This window comes from Dufourea novaeangliae, unplaced genomic scaffold, assembly GCF_001272555.1.
Source record: "Dufourea novaeangliae isolate 0120121106 unplaced genomic scaffold, ASM127255v1 scaffold24, whole genome shotgun sequence".
NCBI lineage: Eukaryota > Metazoa > Arthropoda > Insecta > Hymenoptera > Halictidae > Dufourea > Dufourea novaeangliae.
In genome coordinates, this window is record NW_015373905.1 from 1380158 (window position 1) to 1400782 (window position 20625).

General features: G+C 36.6%; 1 protein-coding gene across 1 annotated transcript in view; it reads left to right on the forward strand.

Annotated features, from left to right (window-relative positions):
* Positions 1 to 3687: 3687 nt before the first annotated feature.
* Positions 3688 to 20625, forward strand: part of LOC107193754 — a 43094-nt gene continuing 26156 nt past the window's right edge. Inside the window, exon 1 of the mRNA XM_015583257.1 lies at positions 3688 to 3887. Within this exon, the coding sequence (XP_015438743.1) occupies positions 3878 to 3887 (10 nt within the window). The 5' untranslated portion in view covers positions 3688 to 3877. The remainder of the gene's footprint in view (positions 3888 to 20625) is intronic.

A 20625-nucleotide genomic window follows, 5' to 3' on the forward strand; every position in this document is an offset into this window, starting at 1 on the left:
TATATATATATATTATGTATACTTCCTCGCAGCGAAACCCAAGGAACTGATTTTGCCCTTGGTTTTTACAGTTCTGGAACAGATAAGGCCGATTATCACAAGGGATTCCCGTGTGTCTTTTGCTCTCTTTACTTTGTTATCAACGAGTATAGCACAATTATGCGTTTTAACACTACAGAGACAATGACAAATATCGAGAGGGTACGTTCAATTTTCCATTGCATCGTTCCTCTTTTTCATCATATTTTGAAATAGTGAATGTAGAAACAATGTATGATTATAAATTATATTTATTTTGTATGTTCCTGTACACAATTACTAAATATAATTACAAAATATTTGTAGTATCAATCGTCACGAACGGTAGATGTCATAAAGTAATTAAAATATAAAAAATATTACAAACAGTTGCAAAAAATTAATTTCAATTGTAAAATTTCGTGCACCTCATTCGTAGTTCATGCGATGACGCCAGAGAAAAATACATCAAATATCGTATCAGGAAATCCGAGTGACGTAAGAAGAAGCTACGGCGGCGAATGGAGGTATTTTCTCGATTTTCCATTTAATATGCTGCAACGACACAAGGCCACGGTTAAAAGCCTCATTATCGTCTTCAAATATGAGGCATAGACAAGAGAGAGTGTAGTAGAGTGCGTCCCTGAGGATTCTGGCTGAATATCGCCAACTTTGTCTCTCCGCAGGCATGAACTTTCTCGTCACAAGCAACGTTAAAGACAATTCACACACTTTTACTACATCTACTATAACAGAGGTCCAGTTTCTTTAAGTAAAAAGTGACGTGATTTAAACAAATAAAAAACAATTTATATTATAAAATTTCCAAACTGAGAGCTGATGCTAATATAGAATTAGTATAAGTATATTAACACAGCATCATTTTTTTTATATAGAAGTATTGTAATTAAGAAGTGAGTTAATAAAACTGAAACTTAGATAAAAAAACAAATTGAAAATATATAACTGTAAATATACGTGTGACGGTAGAAATGTAAATAAAATGTCATACACAAGGGAAGAGTACTCTTGTTTAAAGATATTACGGCTGTTTTATTACAATGAGTTTAATATAAAAAATGAACATTTATTAAAGCATTGAATTCAGTACTGCATTTGCTACAACAGAAATTTATTGTAACTGTTTAGTGAATAATTACAACTGTTTGAAATAAATATTAAAAGTATATATATCTCTAAATTTCAGCCTACTCATACAGTTGTAAATTTCAAGGATGACAATAGTTATGAGTAGACTGCGGTTGTTTATGCAAATTTACAATTTTCGACACTAATATAGATAAAACCAAATTCCATAGAAATTTCTTTTCTATACTACGGGTTGTAATATCTTAATAATAATATTAAATTTTACTGAAATCTTTATTTTGCTACGTTTTGCAAGTCAGGATATGCTATAAATGCATAAACATCCGCAGTCTAGTTATAAGATTAAGCAGTAAGTGATTGCAGAGAACCGTTATAATAAATGACGAGCCAAAACTGTATTGTCTGTGAACGCGCGCGCGCGAGAGAGAGAAAGAGAGAGCTCCTGTGAACGGGCCTTTACACTTGCTTCAGCGTCGCTCCCTCCCATCTTGTCTGAAGAGGATCCCCCACTCTGCTGGTTTGCGTCCATCCCTTCAGTGGCTCGACAGCGCGCGTTCGATACACGGAATCGCCTCGTGGTTCTCGGAAGGCAGTAGACTGTCGTTAGCTACGCCAGACGGCGCACTGCTCGCACACTCACTGCTCTTTCGGAGATACTCGCCCACTGGCTCACCCACGGCTGCTGTTACCTCGCTGTCGCGACCTCTCTCTCTCTCTCTCTCCCTCTCTTTCTCTCTCTCTCTGTCTGGCTGCTGGCAGCGGCACACTCGGCTTAGCGAGCCGCCAGTTACGCAACAATAACAACGTTGTCAGGAGGTGTAGCATGCGCGTGCTGTGCCACCTATACGCCGACAAACGACCCTGGAACGACGAGCTACCGATTCGTCGTCGCCGCCGCCGCCGCTTCTGCTCTTACTGCTGCTGCGATCACTTGTTGAAAACCCGGTAAGAGAACGCTTATCCGTTTTGCAACACAGCCCGCCGCGCTACGACGATCTTTTTTCTGGTGGGAAACGACTAGTGACAGTGATAACGATTTCGAAGGGGCATGGAAAGCGCGTGCAGCATCGTCAAAGAGGAATTACGTTGCAGGAAAAGTGATGAATAGTAACGGAGTAAACGTGATTGCGGTGGAAAGCGATCTGAGTCTGTGTCAAGTGAGTCGCGCGGATCGAACGCTCGGTACGCGACACGCGGCTACAGATCCTAACTTATGGAGGATCGAATCAATTCCTTCCCGATCCAGTCAAGGATGAATGAGTGAGAAATCGTAACGCTGCAGTGCATCACAGCTGTCCGCTTGAAGCGCCGTTTCTGTTGGCGTTGGGCCGACGATCCATCGGAGCAAACGAACTGATTTCCGTGACTCTTTCTCGCTTTCACGACAGGAAGTTTATGCGAGAAAAAACAAAAGTGGGATACTTATTGAAACGGAACTTGTTGAAATCGTACACATAATTTCTTCATCCTCGAAGTCCACGTGGAAGGAGATGAAATAAAAGGAAGAATCGGGAAAGATCTATCACCAGAAAGAACCACGAGGTGTACGTTCGACAGAGGTACGGGAAGGAGTGATACGCGAAATACGACGCTATTAGGCGCCAATGACGTCAGGCAAGAAATGTGAAGACGTGTAAGTTGCAACGAGAATTTGTTTGTAAAGTTTTGCGGTGCATTTACCGACATGGTGTTATCAGTGTATTGGTGGTATTCCTGCACCAATATATGTCAGCAATATTGAGGGTGGTAATAGTTGTGTGCGGTGAACGTGGTGTCAGTGTGCCGACAGTGGTGTGACTAAAGGAGAGCTCGTGTGGAATTGCTGCGTGGTCCGTCGTCGTCGTGGTAGCCAATTATATTTTTTACGTGTGTGCTTCGCGGACAATGACTAACTGCTCACCGTTAAATGTATTAGTACGAGATATCGTCGACGGACCCGTTTCTGTGTTGGTGTACCGTCTACGTCAGCACCGGTCGGACAGGATTTGCATAGCAAACAGATTGACGCGTTGGTAAGTGGATAACGAGAGAGGAGTCGCGACTCTGTTCCACCACATACCAAAGAGAAAAGGAGAGTGCGTGTGCGTCTCTCTGTGTCGCTCGCTCATGCGCTCGTAAGAAAAGAAGAAAGAGCGAGGAGAGCCAAGAGACGCAGACGACGGAGCAAGTGTGGAGCTTAAAATAGAAGAGCGACTTCGGCTTAAATACGCGCCAGGGGGGCGGGCAAATAAAGAGTAACCGGAGAGGGTGTCTCCTTCCTGATTTTCTTCCAACGAAATGATTATTGTGCTCTTTCTGTGATACGTTACTATATGTGGTAGTATCGTAGTCGTGATGATCTAGTGAAAAAAACGGGAAAGATATACACACATATATATATATATATATACATATATATATATGTATATATATATATATATCTTGTATATATTGAGTAATACAGTGAAACAGTGAATAAAAACGGATCTCGAAAGAATGAGAATCCGTTTAATATGTTCCAAGAAGATCGGTAGTAAGTGTTCTGTGATAACGTAGTGTACAAGTGGTGGATATAAAGAACTCATCACTCATCACAATCAGCCTAACATCTTTCGATTTCTCCGTGGAAACGACGGATTATTGTAAGAGAGAAGCTTGTGCATCACGTTTTCCTACGATGGATCGTGACTCGCGTTCGTATTCCTGCGGAGGCTGCGAGAGGACCGAGGGTCGAGCTATGCCGATGGAGTAACAAGTGAGCGGCGTTGCCATGACGACAGGTGAACCATGAGCTACTTCTCTCTCTCTTTACTAGTAACTTCTCTCTCTCTGTCTCTTTCTCCTGCCTCCAGTTTTCCTCTTGTATTCTTTCTTTCCTCTTCATCAATCTCTCTTTCTGTCTTTTCTACGTATCAATTATTTCCTCTCTCGGAATCTCCCGTCTGTTATCTCTCTTTCTGTTCTCTTTAAATAACTTTCTATTCCTCCTTCCGTTTCTCCTCTCTGTTAGCCTTCGCTCTACCTTTCTTAGACCGAACCCCTCTCTTTCCAACCATCGACCCTACCTATCTTTTTGTCCGTCTGTCTCTTCTGCCGATTCTCGCAATCGTATATAACTCCTCTCGCATCTGCTCTTGTATAAGCATTTACAATATATACGGTACGACGGACAAAAGTGTTATTCGTCTTTTAACTTCCCGCCATAAACCGCATCTATCTACCTGTCTCCTCTTGGCGGCCCTTTTTCCCTTCTGAATCCCGCTCTTAGTCTCTTTCTCTCCGTTTCTCTGTCTCTGTCTTTCCTCAACGATCTTCCCTTGTATGTATTCCCCACTTCTCGAAGCTGTCATGTAATCTCTCGCGCTCCCTTGCACTCGCTTACGCTGGCGAGCGCTCAGTGAACGCCGTTGTAGCATGCTTAACGCGTAGGCCGCGCGATATTCCAAGTACGCTTGGCTATTTTCATGCTACACTAGAAAGACACCTAGCGACGCGCCACGCCGCTCCACACCGAGCAGAGTGGATTCGAATAGAGGTTATAGAAGTTATAGGTGACACGAACGGACAATCTCCAACGTCGTATAAAGGTTCATTTGTACTAGAACGGGTCGAGCATGAGCCGGCTACAGGACGATGCTTCGACGAACTCGGGGCTAGCTCGATAGTATAGGGTAAACCAACCAGTAATTGACTGCATACCAGTGAATGACCATTAGGCAAGAAATGTAAATTATAAATTTAAAAATCATTAAATGTTTATAAATGCAGCGTTGTTGCACTCTCAATATCATATATTTTTAGTTTAGCGTATTAAGCAAACGTTATTAAGTATAATTCTTAGTAAAAATATTTCAGAAATAAAGCAGTTGTTCACTGGGTTTTTACATGTTTTGCGCTTTATAAATCATTTTTTTTTTTAAATTACGATAAGAATAAGTAATTACTGTTACAAATATTTCAAGAAAAATAGATGTAATTGCAATTTTAACAGCTGTTTTGTTTCAAAAAATTCAAAAATATGAACGAATATTTTCGTCGGCTGATCGTAGACGCGTCGGAGTATCGGCCCTATGCTTGTCCCGAGCTAGTCCCGTTCTCGGCTCGTCCTAGTATAAATGGACCTTAAAGATGAAATCGGACGATCGAAGTAACCAACCGGAATCTCCGGAATTCCTTTCGATGTGTTGATCTTACAAATGTACCAGAAATACAAAAACATTGACAATTTTTCTTACTATTAAAATTACTATTTTCTTAGAGTAAAGATGGTAAAGATGGATATAAGTACAAATGCTCTTAATAATTATTTAAAATTAAATACGACACCGTAAATCACGACAGTTCACTTTGTATAGTTACAATCTTAACTCTGATAATTGTTTCATCTGTGAATTATATATATTTTAGTTTAAAAGCAGCAATTTACTGTACAGTAAAATACGAGAAATTTTAACGGCAAAATATAACAAAATTATTGTAACATACAAAAGGTGTATGTTTATTATGAACTATTGGCTATTTCGAACATTTAATAAGTACATTCTAAGCATTTTTAACTTTACCAATGACTCGTTCGATTTATATACGGTTACCAATATGGTCTCATATTTAACGTATCAAATGAAATATACACAAAATTATTGTAACTATTGTTATACGAAATGCTTTGACGCAAATAGAATTTTTCATATCGAATATTGCAACGAATTCTACGAAATTATTGTTTCGTGTGATTAAAACGAGCGATTCATCATCGCGTTTCTTAGCATCCTGCAGATGTTACGTAAAACACGATAGATGCGGGTTAGTCGTAAATTCGGAGCAAGTTTTCCAGAGCGAATAAATTTTTGCTGTGCTTCTATTTCTTTCCGGCAACCATAAGAATAAAAATGTAACGTTCCCTATCCGAACACTTTTAGAAAAGTATATTCCGTAATTGTATAGCAAAGTATATTTAAAATCCATTGGATTGCTCCAGTTCAGAAATAGAATATCTATTTAAATAGATGAATGAACAATTCTGTGAATCTACTTTATCTACTTTTATAAAGTTACTCGACAATTATGTGATACCTATTTAAATTGTCTAAAATTTTTAGAAACTAAGCATTAATTGTTGGAAATTGATATCTTTGGAGTTACAAAATCAGAGTTAAAATTTAGGAAATTTTTAAGAAATTTCTATCAATAAATCTTGCATAGTAAGGTTGGAGACGAATGTTCAAATATAGTGACATAAATAGAATTAAAAAAAATTTGTTTTTTAATTTTCTGTGAGTAAGTCAATTATCGTAGCCCTGTGAATGTATCTCTCGGCGAAAAGAATACGTATGTTAGAGAGAACGAAGCAAAGAAAGGCGATTAAATTCATAGTTCCGTTCTTCCTGATAATTCTGAATAAATGCAATCTGTCGACGGATCATTCATTGAGTACCAGGAGTGCGTGTATTACGTACTCGAAATTCTTTGCGTTCTTTTTTCATTGCTGGTCCGTTGGAGGTCTTTCATTAATTTATCACGATAATTATCGTCTACTACGTGGAATCAATTGAGTTCTCGTTAATAATTAGCAACTTCTACGGAATTTCTGTGTCGTTTTTAACACGTCTTTAATTGAAAATTTACATATATATTGTGGATGGAAAACGTTAACCCAGAAATGAATACGTACGATGATATCGATAATTAGTGACTTTAATAAATATATTTACAGGAAATACTATCTAAAACGCAAATTAGGAAATATAAACGAGAATCTGAAATTGCTTCCTTTTAAATGTACAGGGTGTTATAGAAGAATCGTTATCATTTTGTTTTGTTGCCAATTTTTTCTGTTGAGGTTATGTCAGTTTTCATTTGACAGTTGTGTAGTGTGGACTATCCAATTTTATCAGGGGACGTTTTATGCCTCAACAATGTGTTATTGCGATAAAATCTTATATATCACAATAATATTTTAAGTGTGCTATTGTCGAAATGTCTCACTTTGGAAGTCTCAAATATTGAATCTGGGTTTAGTGAAAGCGAAGATGATAAAAATGCAGATATTCACGAGTGGCATAACAGTGTCCAGATACATAATATTGACATCCAGGACTGACATGACAGTGTTCATATGCATAAAGGTCGGTATCCACTTGTTGCGTATTCTCCTATCATATCATCGTTGGGTATCATCACTAGGTAGCCATATCTACACTAGGTCAGCCGAATACCGTGTTAAGCTTACACTCCTTGTTAGGCTACAACAAATTGTTGTATAACTTTGCTATACAACATGTTTTTATAACTTGTTACAAGACAAGTCTGTAACAAGTTTGTATAACATGTCGCGTCTCATTATTAATAATGGCGTCACACTAGATAGATAACATCTAACTTGCTATATAATACGAAAAATATTATGTAATGTCACGTCATATAACATTTTTCTTTCTGTTTTTCTAACACGTTTTCTAACTTTGCTATATAACGTGTTATGTTATATAGTATAGACGCAGCTTTAGTCTTTTGATGTAATTGCAAAAAACCGACAAATCATCGATTGAGCCCGTTGCGTATCTGTATATCAAATTTTCACGATACGAGGAAACGAAACAAATGGACACCAGCCTTATATTAACCCTTCGCACTTGGCTGTCCCCTCTGAAGGGACAAAATGTATGGAAAATTAGGAATTCCGAGTGCAAAGGGTTAAGTCGTGAAACGGTTAATCGTACTTGAGCATTTTACTTATAATCTGAAATTACGATCATTTGATGTGTACTTGCTGCACAATTTACATTGATGATAACTTGAAAAAGTATGGTACAGTGAACGATGCCAAATTGTCACAATTTTTCTGACAATGTGAACAAAATGCTCATATAGCGATAAATAACAGGATAAATTTACTGACATCTGTTATCAAACACCCTGTATCACATTTTTTACGTCACTTTTTAATCTCAGATAAATAAAAAATACTCACTTTTATGAAACATACCTACAACATTTTTGTTTTTATATGAGACTGGTAGTATTTCAAGAGACATCTGTTGCAAAATCAATAGAATTCATTCATTGAATTACAGAGTTCTTTCGTTTATCATGAATTACTAAAATGTTTAGTAGTATTACCCCTGACAAAAAATCTCTAACCGAATAAACTAAATGATTGGAATGTTTTTACTAATAGTGAAATCAGTACAGTGAAATTGTAATGTTTATTTCAGCAAAATTTCAGCATTAATAATATGAAAATACGTATGCTTATTTATTTACACAATATAGAAGTAGAAAAGTAAACGGTACATAATTATAATTGAAGGAAGTATTCAATCACTTTCGAATGATAAAACATACTTTACACAAGTTTTATTATCATCTGTTTCGTTCAGAAAATTAAATATATTTCAGGGTATTTTTTACACTCCAGTGAAATTTACATTCCTCTGTATTTAACTAGCAGACAAGAACATTTATTATTTCTCAATATTCTTTTCCAATATCGTCAATTCCTCTAGTCTATTTCTTTAATATAATGTTGGAAATCCACAAATCGAGTAGAAATACACTATTGAAACTTTAATAGTAAACTATTTTTCTTAACGGGTGCAACAAATATGTAAAACAATTTCGCAGATTTACGTGAACGTGGTGCAGAAGAACGACCTGGAATATTATTGACAGATTGTCGATTTTTCGGGATTATATAGAATATAGAATATTAGGTACATTGTCTTTGGCGAGGTGATAACCTTAGCCCTTAGACTCATTTGTTTTTGGGCGCAATAGCTTGATCGCGTTCATCAGTTAGAGCCTATAGTGAGTCAGAAGGTTGGTTATCCAACAATAGAGTAAAGTAGCCGAATATGAGACCCATTTTTTTATGCACGCATAATTCTCGATTAGCAATATTTTTATTGAAATACGATATACGTTTTAAATGTAAGATGTGTACACTTTCACAACATCTTAGGAATTATAACAAAACAGATAGAGTTCCATCATAATAAAATAAAAATGAAAAGTATGCAGAAACATGAATTCAAAACCTGGTTGCTCATATGAGACCCAGGTTCCATCGTGTCAAAACTTATTTTTTCTGCCTTTTTCCACACATGGTCATATAAAATTAATTGCGTCTGTACCTGTCTTCATGAGCCCACCGGTAACATTTGATACACTGAACCAATTGTTCACCATGTACATCTGAAGAATAAAGTCTTGTATAAAACAAGCTTTCTGCATCATAATGTTCTTCGTCGTCACTTTCATCGTTCAGAACAGTCTTCTTCACACTCATCAGTTGAACTATCACTTTATACGCGTTTCCTTGTAGTGCATTTTTTGAAATTGTTTGCGACGTTCGAGACTTCTTCGTAACGGAGATAAGTCAGGATCTCATATTAGGCTACGTTACCCTACATAGAACAGTATTTTTCACTTTGTGTGTAAATAATTGCTACAGCGATCGTGTTAATTCGTTCGAGTAAATGCTTTCTGCCATGGATGCTGTATGATAATTAACTTCGTGGATTAAAAGATAAAATTATCGTCGACGTCAACGAACTAATCGAATTTCTTTTTCGTCATGCATTGAAATTTATTTCAATTACCGAGAGTACAAAGCCCTAAAACTAAAGAACTTCATTACATTCGTTCAGTGATACCATAAAGCGGTTATGGCCTTGTAATAAGCTTATAAGGATTGAATGCACTCGCTTTTCTCGTCGAAACTACTTTCGATCTTGTAACTTTGGCGGCTTCAACGGACCAGCACAATTCTTATTCTGTCGCTGTAGTTCAGTTCGAAAGATAAGTAATACAAAGCTGCGTCTACACTATGTAGCATAACATGTTATATAGCGAAGTTGTAAAAGTTGTTAGAAAAAAAGAAAAAAAAATGTTATATACCGTGATGTTACATAAAGCTGCGTCTACACTATGTAGCAGAACAGTGTTATACAACAAATTGTTGTATAACCTTGCTATACAACATGTTTTTATAACTTGTTACAAGACTATATCTTTCAGACTAATCTGCAACAAATTTTTATAACATTTCACGTCTCATTATTAACAATGACGACATACTAGAAGGATAATATATAACTTGCTATATAACACGAAAAATGTTATGTAACATCACGTTATATAACATTTTTCTTTCTGGTTTTCTAACAAGTTTTATAACTTTGCTATATCACATATTATGTTATATAGTATAGACGCAGCTTAAGATTTTTCGTGTTATATAGCAAGTTATATGTTATCCTTCTAGTATGTCGCCATTGTTAATAATGAGACGCGAAATGTTATACAAACTTGTTACAGATTAGTCTGAAAGGTATAGTCTTGTAACAAGTTATAACAAATATGTTGCGTAACACTGTTTTGCTGTATAGTGTACACACAGCCTTACGCGCGTTCTGGAGAAAGGTTAATTACAGTTTCATCCATCACTTCGGTTCTTATCTTCCGTTTCATTCTGACGTGGAACTGCTATCGTTTCGATTCCGTAATTTTCTGATCGCAGATGATTACACTGTTCAAAAAATTTTACCTTTTTTCCTACCTCATAATTAGACTGCGGATGTTTATGCATTTATGACATCTTTTAACTTAGAAAATGCAATAAAATAGAGATTTCAATAGAATTTAACACTATTTATGTATTGTTATTAATGTAGTAAAGTTTGTAGTACAGAATTCAAAATTCTGCTCCATTTTAATTTTTAATCATTACTGTCTGAAATGGCGAATTTGCATAAATTTCCGCAGTCTACTCATGACCGTTAATAGGCGTTGCTGATAGATCTTTATAAGTTGAATACAAATCTGCAAACTATCTCTTCCGAGAACGTCCAGTTTTTGAAAACATCAATTTTTGTTTTCTTAATTTGAACACTTTCAACTTTGGAGGTGTGTTGTACTTTTACAGTAATAGTTATTTAGTTGATTTCAAAATAATGCAAATTGTTATTATATTATAGACATTTAAACACGTTTAAGTAACGACCATAGTGAAAAGGACACGTAAAACGTACCAACTTTTGCTGATATTTTTCAATTTATTTCAGAAACTAAGAGTCTAGGAGAAAATCTAACCATAGCATGCGATAGAGCAGACGTTTTTGCTATGGAAGGTGTCAAGGAAGCTACATAATCTGTTTTGTTTTCCATAGAGAATAAATTGTTAGAAATAGTTCAGCAAAACACGTGGCAACGGCAGTGGTATTCAATGCTTCCGTTATCTACTTTTTAACCTTTTAACTTGATAGTAATTTAAACATAGAAGTGAACAATATTCTCGTGTGAAAACATAAACTTCTTAATAAAAAGTATAAGCAACTTTTCTTTAAGACTTTTTCAATCCAGTTTTTCTACTATTAATGTTTTTAAAAATATTTAAACGGGAGTTCTAATAAATTACAAAGTCGTTGTCGACCGCCACAATATTTGTGATAACACGTTTCGAACGACAAGCCGCATCATTGCACGCGTGTAGAAACGGATGCAAAGGAAGATGCATTTCATTTACGATAATAACGAGTGAATTACTCATAAACAATGAATGATTCTCGCCGGTGAACATCCTGCGATATTCTGCGCTCGGCACTCGTGATCTAATCATCCATTCACAAGTAGTACTTCGTCATTACCGTGCGTGAATCCTGTTAAGCTGCGAACAAACCGGCGATTTGTCTAGAAAACGATTAATCCATAAACCGTTACAGGCGGATTAAAAGTGAATTAGTCGGTAAAAAATACCTATGCCCCAGTTGTAACTCACACCAAATGCAACTTCTACTTTTACAACGTATCTCCACATCTGAGCTACATATAATGTACCCCTGCAAGCAAAGTCGGCTCCGACTTGGGGAAAAAGTAGTGTAGAAGAAACATCTCCTACTACTTAGTAAATTTATTTCAAGTACTGAAATAAATGTTAAGGCGAGTGTTAATTTGACATAAATTTTAGTAATTTCCGATACCAAGTGGTAAGATGCCATTCCCCTACGTCAATTTTTCCCCTAGTGGTAGCCGAGTTTGCTCATGGGTTTAACGTGCAAACTCGGCTACCACTTGGTAAATTTATTTCAAGTATTTAAATAAATGTTAAATTGAAAGTGAATTTGACATAAATTTCAATAATTCCCGAGACTAAGTGATAGAAGGCCCTTTTCCTACACTGCTTTTTCCCCTAGTGGAAGGACCTGCGATTTAAAAAAATTAAATAACATTCGATTTAACATTTACTTCAGTACTTGGAATAAATTTATCTAGTTGTAGGAGGTCCTTTTCCAACGCCACTTTTTCCCCATTTAACTTATTATATATTTTACATTACACTATATTACGCTATATTGTATTATATACTGTAGGCGTGGATGTATTATGCAATTTAAATTAGTATATATTCAACGCTGGTAACTCTAGTGTCAATAGAACTTTAAAGTCCATTTATGCACAACCGTGTTGTGTCTTATTCATGTCTATACCGTCTCCGACACAGATGGGCAAATTCATTATCGAAATAAAGAGTTCTGAATAACGAATAAAAGATAAACAAAGTATTTCGCTATTATTATTGATTAAACTTGGGTATTCCAATTTATATAATAAAATAATACTTCTGCTTGAATGAGTCGACCTTTGCCAATCAGTTAATTACTCTCATTAATTGTTTAAGGTTAAGATAACGTTCTTACATATTGCTGCTTTTCACTGTGTATTATTCGAATGAAATTGTGTATCAGTGGATCTTTACTGTATGTAAGGTCCATAACCTTTCATTTGTTTTATGTGTATACGTGTTGGGTTAAATGCAGGAACTATAAATAGATACATACTTATATTTCTCTTCTATTATTTCATTTACAAATATACTAATGGTCGTCTAACTTATGCGAATATATTTTTGTACTATTAGACCAAGTACAAACAGGCGACACTGCGACAACATGAAAACTGGACTGGACTACATTATGTTTCTTAAAAGTTGTGAATATTATAAATGATCCCAAACTGTTCAGTGGTGTGCATAATGTTACCAAATATCTAAACATATAGCATTCACCGAATTGGTTGCTTGCATTTTATTAAACAATTGCCGAAACCGCGTTTCTAGTGGTACCTATGTTAGTCTCAGTGTACGGCAAGTACGGCACAGCCGTATGATCTAAAACCGCGTTTCTAGTGGTACCTATGTTAGTCTCAGTGTACGGCAAGTACGGCACAGCCGTATGTAATTTTCAACACATTGGCTAACCTGTTCAGATTATTCGCTCGGAATGGAAGCGTTCAGTTCCAACTCTCATCGTCGACGTTTTTAAATCTTAAAACATCCACGAGGGAATAGATGCTCGTTATCTAAATTCTCGCCTGAAATAACGTTCACTCGGAGCAACCTTAGTTATTCAGGTAGTTCACGGTTCGTAAGGAAATAAAGTATTCAGCGCGTGTTGCGAAACTCGCGCATTCCCAGTGGCGCTAGGTTAGAAACCGTAGTACAGAACGGTGTTAATAATAGGCAGCCTGGCGATCAGTGCCTCTCAAAAACAACAGGGCATTCCGTGGATACACGGCCGTGAACGGCCTAGGGCACGTAGCGTACAGGGTGCGTGACCTAATCACCCGTTCACCGCTCCATGGAAGCGGCGGCGCAAGTCCGACGGTACGAATCTACGTTAGTTTACTGCTTCGTCGCGTAGAGGGGAGAGCTGGTTGGCTCGAGGCGCGGTGGACGGGAGGCAGGAGCCCAAAGAATGAAGGCGCGGGGTAGGGGGATCTCGGGGTTTCCTCGTGGCTGGCAAGGCAATGCAAGGCAAGGCGAAACGCGGCGTCGCGCTGCGTGGCGTGGCAGTGAGGTGAACCGAGTCGAGCCATGTCGACGATGTCGATTCACGGAGACGCAGCGGGGATCAGGCGACTCTGTCTACGTGTGCGCTTACGACGCCCGCGGGGAGGGTGTTGGCACTTTGTCAGACCAGCGAGGACGAGAGAGGCGCTTTGCCAGACGCGCGGCCCTAACCGTACGCGTGACTCACTTGCTTATCGCGGGAATCTCCCGTTTCCCTACCAGTGGCAGCACTGTACGAAACAGCGCTAGCGATGTCTCGCCGTAATCAGTGATGCCAGAATCGTGGGGCAAAACGCTTGCCCCCACACTATGACCGTCAAGGTATCGATACTTTTACTCATTCCTAGTATTGTATGAAGGTATCGATACTTACTTGGTATCGAAACAAAAGTATCGATACCCACTTGTATCGAATTATACTTACCTAACCTTGATACTCAAGTCAAAAGTTGTTTATACCTTGAAAGAAAATACAATACTATACTTTATACATAAAACATATAAACAAACATATATATATACTATATACAATATATACGTAATATATGATATACATAATAAATAAATATGTATGTAGGAATTAATTATCAGATATTATTTGTAAAAGCTTACTTCAGAGATATTTTGAAAATATTCAACTTGGAGCATAAGATCTCCGACGCAAGGCGGCCCCAAAAATATATAGACACACCAAACGAATCTATCTTTCTAAGTATATTGCATAAATAAACCCAGTAAAATACAGACTATATAACAAGACAATGACGTTGTGCTTACAATAATGGGAAAGCTCCTTATTTTTGTAAACACAAAGGAATAAATAAGCATTCGTCAGTAACATAAATAATTCATTCATTGATGATAAAATTAAATGAAATATTTAGTGGAAACTCAAACGGAAAACGCAGTCTTTGACTTCGCAAGTGAATTAAATTTGCTGAATTTAAGTAGCAACGTATTTCATTGGAGAGGTGGCATACACATTGAGCAAGGTTATGTCAATCATAACATAGATGATAGGTGGAGATGCTGCACAAAACAATGCAGGAAAACTTGTTCTATATTTGAAAATATCATTTTCGGTAGCTCACACCTAACCATACCTATATTATTTTAATATTGAAAATATTTAAATACACATTGCTTCATTAATAATATAAACAACATTCATGTGTTGAAAGCAATTACAATATCAAATGTTGATGGGTCGATACTCAAGGGGTTAAATAAAAATTCCGAAGGTAAAGGAATAGAAAAGTGAAAAAGGGTATAGCCGTATAACAGCGTGAAAAGTGCCCGTACACCAAATTCGACATTCGATGGCTTACCAAGAGAAAATAGTTTCTACCAATTTTCAACTCACTGTTTTGATCAGAGGGGTAGTGACAGGAAACCCGAATTATCCGTTTTTTTTTATTTTTCCTATTCAGTAGCATGGAAAAATTCTGAAGAAAATCTGACATATCGTAGTTACCGGAACACGTGTACCATCCAGATCTATGCCAATTGTCGGTGGAGATGTGTCCGTTGGCAGTCTTTGAATATCTGCAAACAGCCAGACGACAGAACGCCGACTGTCTGTAGACAATTTCTCGTATTCTCATATTTTAAGGTGATTCATACATGACTCTCTAATCAGTAATGCATTATATTACTAATTGGTATTAAACACCCACTAATACATGTTAATAGCATATAAAAATTATATGTATGAATTTCAACGACATTTCCAATGATTATTCTTCATTATATTATAAATAAAAGATATATTTTGGTTAGTCGTATGACTCCACTCTGTGCTCGTTTTTGGTACATTTGGCAACGTTGTTTTTGCACGCATATCTATATACGTGTGTGTGTTCCATATAGTTAATATTCAATATTCTTACATGTAAAATTAATTATCTTCCTGTGTATTATAATTTAGAAAAATAGAATTCACTAAAACAAAATAAGTAAAATATTTTTTATATTTATTTGAATTTCGCGGGTACGACCCTACTTCAGCAACGTTGCCAAGTCATCAACATAGTTGCAATAACCATCCAACTAACGACACATCCAGAACTTCATTGTCAAATATCTTTCTGGAATTTTCGGCATGGTACAAGATTTACTTGATTATCGGAAAGCTCAGGATTTATACTTTCAATACCTAGGTTTTGGTTAACAGTTCCAGTTTCTGTGAAAAGAAAAGATTATACTTCCGGTAAGAAGTCGTAAGACCGCCATAAGAGCTGTGTTAAAAGCTGAATTTTTGACAAGCTTTTTCTTATTTATTTCATCGGTGACCTAGTTTCACATTTTTCTAGTGTGCGTATTTCGTTCTAATAAACAATCTGTATGAATTTTATTAAATTATCTAGTCTTTCGAATTTAGCACGAACCACTGTAAAACGCGTCCAGACCTACGACAATTGTCTGCAGACACGGATCTTTTTAGAGATTACGGAATGTCTGCAGACAAGTTAGCATGACCTGTCTTTCTCTCTCCCGTTGAAATGGAAAACAAACGGGCAAAGTATACAGTTCCGTCGCGGAGGACGAGATTGGTGTCAAAAATTTTTATCTCCGAAACTGTTGATGTTATCTAGTATATATTCTTTGATTATTTTAATTTAACAGGTTCCGCTTATTTGAATAATATGTTTTTTAATTATAAAATTATTTTTTTAACATGGAAAATTGTTTATCTTATGAATGAAGATTTATTAACGAACATTTACTATCAAAGTAATAATAGTAATATAACTGGATGACAACCACCTTCACAGTCATTAGCTTTCGTATCGATTACTCGCTCTATTCGATATGAGCACTTTTTTTTATTCCGAGTATAATATCGCAACCGAAAGTATCGATTATTGACTTGTATTTACTTGGATTGGTTTATCCCCACTTCTTATTGATGTTTTAAAGGATTTTGTTAAGGTAAGAAAAAGGCTCATTATTTCGTTAAACATACTATACCAATTATTTATTGTAAAAACAACTCCGGATTACAGAATGTTTAACATAATGATTTATATAAAAAATAGTATAAAAAATAAACCAAACTAAATTGTATGTACATTTGTATACTTCGTGTCGTACCACGAATTACAATAAATAGTATCATTAGAATTAAGTAATATGTTGGTCGCGTTGGTGTCGATGTTTACTGTGCGTCTTACGACGCAACATATTTACTCCCTTGCTCATAATATTCTCCCATTATCAAATTAAAACATATTTGATCGATATGATTTTGGGCGATTGCAACTTCTCTATGGCTTCTTCCACTAGTTCGCAACTTGTTTGCTATGTGTTCCCCGTATACAGCAAAGTCATCTCGTTTTGAGACAGCTTCTGTCCATGATTTTGTATATTTTAAAGCTGCGCCTGGTGTTTCGTTCCTGTTGTCGGTCAGTGCCCTTTTCTTAGAATGAAATTTTATTTTTGGTGTTCGAAATGAGACATTCGATCTCCCATGTGTTTGACTTGATCCTGCAGTCTCCTTCTGGTGTGTTTCCTCGCAAGAGGATTGGGAGTCCGTCGCTGAAGCTTCTTCTTGTTTATTACATTCCTGTGTAAAGCCAAAATCCTTCATAACAATGGTGTTTCACGTATTTTATATTACAATATGTATGTACAGTTGCTTGCAACAGATCGTGTGGAATGAGGTATCGCACAGATCCAATGTCAGGTGAAAATTTCTAAATTTTGTAGGTACAATAGATGGCGAACGTTTGAACATCGTGGTCTCTAAAGACAGTAAGAGTTTGTTTTTTAACTACGGGGGTACCTTTAGCGTAGTATTTCTTACGGTAGTAGATGGGAACTATACGTATCGTTTATGCAGACGTTGGTTACCAAGGGTGAATTTCTGACGGTGGACTGTTTTATCACGTTACATTGGGTAGAAAACTAGAAAAAAAAGAACGTTCTCTACCATCTTTGCAACCTCTACTGAGAGGAACGAAAGCCACCCCATTAGTATTTATCCGCAAACATAGGACATCATGAAAAATCTAGTCATGTAGAGTAGCAGAAAACGTGTTTGGTATTCTTGTAGCTAAATTCACGGTCTTCTTAAAACCTATATCCCTAACTCCACAAAAAGTTGAAACTGTTATTTTGTCGGGGAGACTCTACTGCAAGAGACTTTTACTGTTCTCTAAGAACGTCTGATATTGAAAATCCATAAATCGAAATACTCTACAAGAACCTGGAAAGTAGAAATTGAGAATGGAAATGATTTCATGGATTTCTAAAATATCGCTAGGAGAGCAAGAAATTGGGAAAGAATTTACGAAATATTTTGTGTCTCAAATAAGTTCAGTCTCTTGGTAAAATGTGCACGCGTAAAGATTGAACAGTGCCCTTCCATCCTTTTTGTAATAATAAAGTAATTCATAAATAACTAAGTTATTAACAATGATACACGTACTTCAGTCTGGTCATTTAGTGAAGATTGTTCGCCCTCAGAAGTACGCCGTGTTCCTCGACTAGATTGAACTTGCAATAAAAACAACAACGCTTCATATGCAAACCATGTCGTCCTTTTCAGTGACAATCCATTCCTCTTCAAATTTGACAACTTCTTATGTTCCCTACGGAACTGACTTTTTAAATTGCTAATTTTCTTCTCCACTTCACTGGCACTAATATTGAATTTTTTTGACATACAGTCGATTGCGTCGCGTCTTCCACTGCGATTTTTATATAGTACACTTGTCACATTCCATAAACACTCGTTTGACCGTAAATCTTCAATAAACAACAACACTGCTTCGTTGGACCTCATGTTGGTTGGATGACTGGACATGGTGTATTACGCGTTGCTGAGATGTCTAGTGGGACGGCGCAGGGGCAAAAACAGTACACACTCGGTTCGACTGCCTGCGTGAAAACCTGTCCAGATTTGCAGCCCCTGTTTGCGGACACGGTGCACACTCTGTACGCGTACAAACGCTGTGAATGTTCGTCGTCTGCTGTACGCGTACACAGTCTGGCAGCAGGACAATCCCACCTAGTACTATCTGTAGACCGTACGCCTACCACTGGGCAAAGTTGTCTCCCGGGAGGGAAACGCCGTCCCCACCATCGTCACCGCCCGTCGTTACCATGGAGGAACAGAGACAAAAGTCCGTGCTTCTTTGTCTCCGAAGGCACACGGCGCGGAGACCGTGTTGCCAGATTGGGAGATCTATTGCAATTTGGGCGACTTTTCTACTAAAATTGTGATAATTTTTTTTAAAAAAATCGCAACTCGCAATGTATGCGATGTCGAATCCTATAGGTTTTGATTTTGTTTACATATGGATCATTCCACGAGAAATCGAACACTTTTTGGAACACCATTTCGGATTTTGTTCAAATTTGGATATGTTGTAGTCTTTAGTCACATATAAACGTATTTTGGAGAATTTTGGAAAATTTTAAAAATTGTAGATTTTACAGCTGTTTGCAATTTAAAGCCAACCTTTTTTCAATAAATCATAACTATTGAACTAACAAACTGATAAAAATGAGCTTTGCAGGTACTTACAGTGGAGACATAAGAGTACCAAATAAAAATTATTACAGTTGAAAAAAGATACTTTTTAACCATTTATTTTGCAATTGTTTTAAATGAATGCCCTGTTTTTATACTGCCGAACTATTTCAAAATTTGAAAACAAATGAGGATATAGCCCTATTTGTCCTCTTTATGGGCATGTCTTCAAAAATATGGACACTTTAAAATTGACCGTATTACTTTTTACGTTGATAGCAGAATTTTTGAGGATTATGAAAAGTATTTTGTACCTACCATGGACATGTTAATTAAATATCAAGTATGTACAATTAATCGGAAGGTTGTAAATTATCAGACGATGGCGATATTATATACCATTTTGTGAACTTTTATAAATAATATAAATTATGTGTATAGTATTCTATGAATATATTTTTTCAATTTGTTTACCGAAGTTTGTAAGCAACAAATGAAACATCTATGAAATAATTATTTTACTGATGGTGTAGGAATATTGAAATGTGACTATTTTTCTAGTATAAAACGTCTACAATCTACATTAGTATCTTTAATAATTCATTACCTTTTTTCTTTTCAAAATTAATAAATACACTGTTCTTATTATATCTGTATATTCCTTTAATGTATTATACTATGTAAAAAAAAGGTGCTTTAATTTAAAAGTCCCGCATTAACCGCACCTTCAAGGTTTTTTTGACAGCGCTATTGCAAATTGGGACGATCTTAGGGAACTGTGTTTGCGAGAATCTTGTAAGAACAATCTGGCAACACTGCGCAAAAGAACGGTTAGCATGGTAGCAAGTACGAGAGAGGCTCCTACGCTGCTCAGCTCTGCCGTACACGGACTGTCCGCGTACAAATCGGCTTGTCTTTGTCTCCCGTTAAAAATGGAAAACACAAGACAGTGTTTGCGGACAAAGTCTATGGGGCGTGCACGCTATTACTAGCCAGCGCAATTTTTTTCGCATGTAGTAAATATCAGAAGAAAATGAAAGAGGAAAAATGTTTGCAGCTTTATACAAGGTGTTTCGTTTAACTGGAAACGGTGGAATATCTCACGAAGGATTAAAGTTATCAAAAAAATGTTCGTACAAAAGTTGTTTGGTACAAAGGGAGACATTACGTGGTATAAATAATTTTTCTATAAGTG